The sequence below is a fragment of the Rhincodon typus genome, chromosome 1 (assembly GCF_021869965.1).
Source record: "Rhincodon typus isolate 14 chromosome 1, sRhiTyp1.1, whole genome shotgun sequence".
In the NCBI taxonomy this organism is placed as follows: domain Eukaryota; kingdom Metazoa; phylum Chordata; class Chondrichthyes; order Orectolobiformes; family Rhincodontidae; genus Rhincodon; species Rhincodon typus.
Window position 1 is genome coordinate 26,817,291 of NC_063332.1, and position 9,201 is coordinate 26,826,491.

At 43.0% G+C, this 9,201-nt stretch overlaps 1 protein-coding gene across 2 annotated transcripts in view; it reads left to right on the forward strand.

The window, feature by feature from the left end:
* haus1 (HAUS augmin-like complex, subunit 1) overlaps positions 1-9,201 on the forward strand; it is a 59,370-nt gene that overhangs the window by 6,236 nt on the left and 43,933 nt on the right. For both annotated transcript variants that reach the window (XM_048595147.1, XM_048595153.1), the window contains exon 2: positions 2,686-2,860. In XM_048595147.1, coding sequence (XP_048451104.1) covers positions 2,686-2,860 — 175 coding nt within the window. The remainder of the gene's footprint in view (positions 1-2,685; positions 2,861-9,201) is intronic.

Here is a 9,201-nt window from a genome sequence, read left to right on the forward strand (position 1 = left end):
CCCCCCCCCCCCCCCCCCCCCCCCCCCCCCCCCCCCCACTCCAAATAGCCTTTTATTGTTCATTGGCTGTATCCCAAGCTTCTTACCATTGAACCAAATTTGCAACAAAGTTGCCACTTTTCCCTTGGATGCTATAGGCTTTTTTAATTTTTGGACAGTCTGCCATCTGGGACCTTGACAAAAGTTTTGCAAAAACACGTAGACTATATTATATGTTTATCCCCTTCTCACTTGAATTTAATCAAGTTAGTGAGGCATGATCCTCTTCTAGCAAATAACAGCCAAGTGTTCTTGGTGAATCCATTCCTACTTAAATAACAATTTATATTGTCTTTTAGAATTTCTCCCAGTAGTTTGCACACCACCAAGGTGGACCTACGATGACCCCAAGTTCAGATTTTATCTTGGACGTATACTTCAATTTCAAGGCTTTTCTGTGGATAGGAGAGAAATGCACTGAACCTAATTCTTCTGAAAAGAACAGTGAGATAAAGTTGTCCACCATCTGCTTGCTATCTTTGGTGAATCATCCTTGAGTATGATTTCTAAAAGATGGTCTTTTTAAAGAAGCTTCAGTGTTGACAGAGTTATTTGGGACTACTCCATTCCACGTGTTATCACCTTTGTTCTCAAAAGCAGAATGTAGTAGAAAATGCACTGTCAAAAATCTAAATTACCAGACAGGGGGGAGCCATGTTGCCTGACCCTCCAGGAAAAAACAATGTATCTTCAGTGGACACATCTCTTTTATAAATTTCTAAATGCATCAGCACATGTGTCTGCCTTAAAAATATTTCATGTTTACAAAGAGCAACCATATTTTCTTTTTGTGAACTTTTTAAAACTTTGAGAATTTTCTTGATGGTGTCTGGTGTCTGTGCTAATCATTGATTTATTATTATTGTGGTATTTCGGCTTTGAGTGATGGTGTTTCTCTTGGGGAGAAGCTACCATTACCTCTCCATTTTTCTCCTCCAGTCCCTCCTGTTGATCCATGCTCGGCATAGTTTAAGAACTTGGGATGTTTGTGACAGTTATATTGAACACATGCTGTTAAATTTGCTAAGGTTATTGATCTGAATGATCATCTTATTCCATAATTTTTAAATTAATTTAATTTATAATATTGGTTACAATATCAAAGGTGGAAACCAAAGACCATTAAGGAAGCTACCATGGTTGAAGAAGGTAAAAGGGAAGAAGGGAAACTTCTAATTTTAAAAAAAAATAAATTGTTGGGTGACACCAACCTCAAGTTTATAAAAGATGAAGATTATGATCAGAGCAGAAGTCTGTGGGAGGTATCCAGTTACAGTTTTGAGATTCTGGACAGGGATTGATTAAGGTACAACCAGGTTTCGATTCTATACTTTTCATTCTTGCATGGAAATCCCTCCATGGCTCCAACCCTCTCGGTTCTGTGCATACCTCCAATTCTGGCCTCCTGTGAATCTGATATTGTGCACTTCACTCCAAGTGGTTGTGCCTTTAGCAGTATAGGCCCTACATTTAGAATTTCCTTCCTAAATCTCCTGTTGCTCAACACTCCCCTCTTTTTATGGCGCAGCCTATACCTCTTTGATCAAGCTTTTAGTGATCTGCCCTAATACCTCCTTATGTGGCTTTGTGTCAACATGTGTTTGGTAGTAATTGCTATGAAGCATCTTGGGAATTTTACTACCCTAATGGTGCTATATCACTGAATTTTTTTGCATTTGCAGTTTTTTTTGTTTGTGGTTATGGTGAGGAATAAAGAGAATACTTCAGGGAAACACAGATAGAACATTTGAGTTGGAGAATTTGAGTCCAGAAATATCAGTAGTTGGAGAAATGCTTAAGGTGAAACCATTAAGATGATGGCTGCTGCTGGTTCAAGCTTTTGGAAACTTGAAGAAATTGACTCTTGGCAAATAAAAAAGCAGTAACAAGATTTTCATTGCCCTACTAAATCACATTGGAGGAAATCAAGATTTAGTAATTTGGCTATCATGTTACTGGGGGAATGGAAATAATGAGCGCTATGGCTATAATTTCATTAGCAATAGCAATCAGGACCTGCTTCCTATTTGTGGTGTTGTGAACTTAGGACCAGTGGAAATCTCTTTTGATTCATACGTCTGTTAGGAAATGCAGATGCAAAGCTAGCCCATGCTCCACTTCACATGCCGGCATTGGACTGGGGTGGACAAAGTCAGAAGTCACACGACGCCAGGTTATAGTCCAACATGGTTATTTAAGATCACAAGCTTTAGGAGAGCTGCTCCTTCAGGTGAAGTGGAGGGAAGCGCATAGACGCAGAATATATAGGCAGGTCAAGGAGTGGATGAAGATTGTTAAATGATGGACATGTCTTTCTGTGCATCAGTTCTTGTGTTGAAAAATGTAATTCCGGAAAAATTAATTTTGTTTTTTGCAAATAGACAACTGTTCTGGAGAATTTGTACTTTGTTGGGGGGAAAAAAAGAAGCACATTTGGTTTCTTAAAAACAGACACGCAATCTTCCACGATAATATTCTTTTGGCTAAGTGATAAAATTCTAGTTGATAACGTTTGGAAATATTTCCATAGACTAAAGAAGAGCAGTGTGAAATTTGTCTTGGTTGTTCACTGTGAAAAATTTGGACTAGAATGCATTGATATTATGATCTAATTAAATTTCTACATTTCCCTCTGCTTCATTTTAGGTTTCCACATGGCTGTCAAAGATTTTTGAGGATCAGCAGGTCCCTTTCTATGAAGTGAACCCGTGGACCATGGATGTTCTGTGTCGTCTGATGGAGCGGAATGAAATGCGAGACAGTGATGTCATGCAGCTGATTGAGGATGTGAAGCAAAAATCTGTGGAGTACAAGTCTGATGGTTAGTTGGTTGCAGAATATTATACAGACTATAATAAATGATTTGGATGTGAACGTAGGCGGTATGGTTAGCAAGTTTGCAGATGATGACAAAATTGGAGGTGCAGTGGACAGCAAAGAAGGTTACCTCAGACTATAATGGGATCTCGATCAGATGAGCCAATGGGCCGAGGATTGGCAGATGGAATTTAATTTAGATAAATGTGAGGTGTTGCATTTTGGAAAAGCAAATCAGGGCAGGACTTAATGGTACCACTTAATGGTACCACTTAATGGTAAGGTCCTAGGGAGTGTTGCTGAACAAAGAGACCTTGAAGTGCAAGTTTGTAGTTTCTTGAAACTGGAGTTGCAAGTAGATAGGATAGTGAAGAAGGCATTTTTGCCTTTATTGGTCGGTGCATTGAGTATAGGAGTTGAGAGGTCATATTGTGGCTGTACAGGACATTGGTTAGGCCACTTTTGAAATATTGTGTTCAGTTCTGGTCTCCCTGCTGTAGTAGGGATGTTGTGAAACTTGAAAGGGTTCAGGAAGGATTTAGAGGGAAGTTGCCAGGGTCGGAGATTGTAAGCTATAGGGAGAGGCTGAAGCTATTTTCCCCTGGAGTGTTGAAGGCCAAGGGCTGACCTTATAGAGGTTTATAAAATCATGAGCGGCATGGATAGGGTAAATAGCCAGGATCTTTTTCCTGGGGTGGGAGAGTCCAAAACTAGAAGGCATAGATTTAAGGTGAGAGGGGAAAAATTTAAAAGGGACCCAAGGGGCAACTTCTTCACGTAGAGGGTGATGCATGTATAGAATGAGCTGCCAGAGGAAGTAGTGGAGGCTGGTACAATTAGAACATTTAAAAGACATCTAGATGGGTATATGAATAGGAAAGGTTTAAGAGGGATATGGCGCAAATGCTGGCAAATGGGACTAGATTTATCAAGGATATCTGGTCAGCATGGACGAGTTGGATCGAAGGGCTTGTCTTTGTTTTGTACATCTCTATGTCTAAACGGAACACATAATCTGGGCAGGGGTAGAGTTAGTTAAGTGTTACCACACTGTTGTGCTCTATGATAGTATTTTATGCTGCTATTGTAAGCAGAGATATTCCTTTTTTAGCTTTAGTGTTGAAGAGGTTGCTGAACTTAGTTGAGACATTTTTCTTTTCTCCAAAAATGGCGATATGCAAAGCTGTTCACCCTTTGTATTGGATTTGTCGTGGAACATAATTTTCAGTCCCTAAATCTTGGAATTTTAAAATAAATCTAATTGTAGTTGTGAATTGCCATCAATGGTTTCTGTTTCCATTCATTTACTGTTACCTTTGGTGTTCCTCAAGATTCACCCATTTCTTTTTCCTCATCTGCATGCTGCCCCTAAGGCGCATCAATTTTCACATGATCATTGATGACACTAGCGTTACTTCACCTCGACCACCCTTGATCCACCACTGCCTCTAAATTGTCAGATTGTTTGTCTGAAATCCAATAATAAATGAATTAAAATTTCTTCCAATATTGCATGAATGAAACCATTGTCTTTGGCGTCCAACAGAAACTTTGTGCACTTCTCAACACCTCTATATCTTTTCTTGGCTACCGTCTGAAACTGAACCAGACTGTTTGCAACTATGGTGTTATATTTTACTCCACAAAATCATACAATCTCTATAGTGCAGAAAGAGGCCATTAGGCCCATTGGGCCTGCACCAACCCTCTGAAGAGCTTCCCACCCAAACCAAGCCCCTTATCCTATTCTTATGACCCCACATTCACCATGGCTAATCCACCTGGTCAGCACATCCCTGGACATTATGGACAGTTTATCATGGCCAATTCGCCTAACTTGCACGCATTTGGACTGTGGGAGCAAACTAGAGCACCTGGTGGAAACCCACGCAGACATGGGGAGGATTGTGCAAAATCCACACAACAGTCACCCAAGGTTGGAATTGAACCTGGGTTCCTGGAAATGAGGTAGCAGTGGTAACCATGCCGCCTCTTGTCTCCGGGAAAAGCTTTAAACTATGTATCCGTGCCATCACTAAGACTGCTTCCCCACCTCTTTAATGTTGTCTACTTCTGCTTACCTTCTGCAGAAACCCTCATGTATGTTGGTCTAGGCCCAAAACGTCAGCCTTCCTGCTCCTCTGATGCTGCTTGGCCTGGTGTGTTCTTCCAGCTCTACACCTTGTTATGGCAGTACTTTTGTCCTTGTTGGCACTCTGAACACTACCCTACCGATGCAGCTATGTCTGCATCCAAGCCTGGCTACCAGACGTAATTTCCCACCAACATCTTCATTTTGGAGACCCCTGGATGGCCCTAGTAGAGATCAGCCAGTATTTGGTGGCAATCTTTGCTCAGGACAATCACTGTTGCTCCCCATAACAAATGCTGTCCTCTACTGTGATCTGGTCTCTCTAGGTCCAAAAGTTTCAATTCTAGTTGTGATGGCCCTTTAATTTCCCCCATGACCACCAGTTGTTTCAGTTTTGAAAGGACTGGATCTATCTGTGTCCAAAGTCTGATATTGGCAACTGTGACTGGGACCATGTCCAGAAAATTTAATATCATTACAGACTGTTCCATTGTGGATACCACCGGTGATGTATCTGCTAACAGGAGGTAGCTCGATGTAACCTCCCCGATGGTGTTCTAACTTGTAATTATAAGCACTTAACTATGTGATCTCTTACTATGCCTAGAAAGGACTCAGAAAAGATTTATGAGGATGTTGCCAGGGTTAGAGAGTTTGAACGATAGGGAGAGGCTATAGGGACATAAGGGGCAACTTTTTCACGCAGAGGGTGGTGCGTATATGGAAAGAGTTGCCAGAGGAAGTAGTGGAGGTTGTACAATTACAACATTTTAAAAGGCATCTGGATGGGTATATGAATAGGAAGGGTTCAGAGGGATCTGGGCCAAACGCTGGAAAATGAGACTAGATTTATCCAGGATATCTGGTTGGTATGGACGAGTTGGACTGATGGGTCTGCTTCCATGCTGTATATCTCTGACTCTACATTAGCCTGTTCCTGGGTCTTAGAACAAAGAAAATAACAGCACAGGAACAGGCCTTTCGGCCCTCCAAGGCTGCGCCGATCCAGATCCTCTATCTAAACCTGTCGCCTATTTTCCAAGGAACTGTATCCCTCTGCTCCCTGCCCGTTCATGTATCTGTCTAGATACATCTTAAATGACGCTATCGTGCCCGCCTCTACCACCTCCGCTGGCAACACGTTCCAGGCACTCACCACCCTCTGCGTATCTCATGGATATCTCCCTTAAACTTCTCCCCTCTCACCTTGAAATCATGACCCCTAGTAATTGAGTCCCTCACTCTGGTGGGGGGGAGCGGGGAAAAGCTTTTTGCTATCCACCCTGTCTATACCTCTCATGATTTTGTAGACCTCAGTCAGGTCCCCCCTCAACCTCCGTCTTTCTAATGTAAATAAATAATCCTAATCTACTTAACCTCTCTTCATAGCTAGTGCCCTCCATACCAGGCAACATTCTGGTGAACCTCCTCTGCACCCTCTCCAAAGCATCCACATCCTTTTGGTAATGTGGCGACCAGAACTGTACGCAGTATTCCAAATGTGATTGAACGAAAGTCCTATACAACTGTAACATGGCCCGCCAACTCTTGTACTCAATAGCCCGTCCGATGAATGAAAGCATGCCGTATGCCTTCTTGACCACTCTATCGACCTGCGTTGCCACCTTCAGGGTACAATGGATCTGAACACCCAGATCTCTCTGTGCATCAGTTTTCCCCAGGGCTTTTCCATTTACCGTATAGTTCGCTCTTGAATTGGATCTTCCAAAATGCATCACCTCACATTTGCCTGGATTGAACTCCATCTGCCATTTCTCTGCCCAACTCTCCAATCTAATTATATATTCTGCTGCATTCTCTGACAGTCCCCTTCACCATCTGCTACTCCACCAATCTTAGTGTCATCTGCAAACTTGCTAATCAGACCATCTATACCTTCCTCCAGATCATTTATGTATATTACAAACAACAGTGGTCCCAACACAGATCCCTGTGGAACACTGGTCACAATTCTCCATTTTGAGAAACTCCCTTCCACTACAACTCTCTGTCTCCTGTTGCCCAGCCAGTTCTCCATCCATCTAGCTAGTACACTCTGGACCCCATGCGACTTCACTTTCTCCATCAGCCTACCATGGGGAACCTTATCAAACGCCTGACTGAAGTCCATGCATATGACATCTACAGCCCTTCCCTCATCTATCAACTTTGTCACTTCCTCAAAGAATTCTATCAAGTTGGTATGACATGACCTTCCCTGCACAAAACCATGCTGCCTATCATTAATAAGCCCATTTTCTTCCAAATGTAAATAGATCCTATCCCTCAGTATCTTCTCCAGCAGCTTCCCCACCACTGACGTCAGGCTCGCCGGTCTATAATTTCCTATATTATCCTTGCTACCCTTCTTAAACAAGGGGACAACATTAGCAATTCTCCAGTCCTCCAGGACCTCACCCGTGCTCAAGGATGCTGCAAAGATATCTGTTAAGGCCCCAGCTATTTCCTCTCTCGCTTCCATCAGTAACCTGGGATAGATCCCATCCGGACCTGGGGACTTGTCCACCCTAATGCCTTTTAGAATACCCAACACCACCACCACCCCCCCCCCCCGCAACTCCTTATGCTGACTTCACCGAGAGTAATCAAACATCTATCCCTAACCTCAACATCCGTCATGTCCCTCTCCTCAGTGAATACCGACGCAAAGTACTCATTAAGAATCTCACTCATTTTCTCTGACTCCTCGCATAACTTCCCTCCTTTGTCCTTGAGTGGGCCAACCCTTTCTGTAGTTACCCTCTTGCTCCTTATGTATGAATAAGAGTATTTGGGATTTTCCTTAACCCTGTTTGCTAAAGATATTTCATGACCCCTTTTAGCCCTCTTAATTCCTCGTTTCAGATTGGTCCTACTTTCCTGATATTCTTCCAAAGCTTCGTCTGTTTTCAGTCGCCTAGACCTTATGTATGCTTCCTTTTCCCTCTTTGCTAGTCTCACAATTTCACCTGTCATCCATGGTTCCCTAATCTTGCCCTTTCTATCCCTCATTTTCACAGGGACATGTCTGTCCTGCACTCTAATCAACCTCTCTTTAAAAGCCTCCCACATATCAAATGTGGATTTACCCTCAAACAGCTGCTCCCAATCCACATTCCCCAGCTCCTGTCGAATTTTGGTATAGTTGGCCTTCCCCCAATTCAACACTCTTCCTTTAGGACTACTCTTGTCCTTGTCCATCAGTATTCTAAAACTTACGGAATTGTGATCACTATTCCCAAAGTAGTCCCCTACTGAAACTTCAACACCTGGCCGAGCTCATTCCCCAACACCAGGTCCAGTATGGCCCCTTCCCGAGTTGGACTATTTATATACTGCTCTATAAAACCCTCTTGGATGCTCCTTACAAATTCTGCTCCATCTAAACCCCTAACACTAAGTGAATCTCAGTCAATGTTGGGAAAATTAAAATCTCCCATCACCACCACCCTATTGCTCCTACATCTTTCCATAATGTGTCTACATATTTGTACCTCTATCTCACGCTCGCTGTTGGGAGGCCTGCAGTACAGCCCCAACATTGTTACCGCACCCTTCCTATATCTGAGCTCCGTCCATATTGCCTCCCTGCTAGAGTTCTCCATAGTGCCCTCCTTCAGCGCAGCTGTGATATCCTCTTTGACCAGTAATGCAACTCCTCCAGCCCTTTTACCTCCCTCTCTATCCTGCCTGAAGCATCTATATCCTGGGATATTTAGTTGCCAATCTTGCCCTTCCCTCAACCAAGTCTCAGTAATAGCAATAACATCATACTTCCAGGTACTAATCCAAGCCCTAAGTTCATCTGCCTTACCTACTACACTTCTCGCATTAAAACAAATGCAGCTCAGACCACCTGTCCCTCTGTGTTCATCATCTGCTGTCTGCCTACTCTTCCCCTTAGTCACACTGACTTCATTATCCAGTTCCTCACAGGCTTTAGTTACTACCTCCTTACTGTCCACTAACCTCCTCATTTGATTCCCATCCCCCTGCCACATTAGTTTAAAGCAGCCCCTAGGACATTGGTTCCAGTCCTGCTCAGGTGTAGACCATCCAACTTGTAATAGTCCCACCTCCCCCAGAACTGGTCCCAATGTTCCAAAAATCTGGACCGCTCCCTCCTGCACCATCTCTCAAGCCACTCGTTTATCCTAAATAAAAACCAAAAGAACTGCGGATGCTGTAAATCAGGAATAAAAACAAAGTTGCTGGAAAAGCTCAGCAGGTCTGGCAGCATCTGTGGAGGAGAA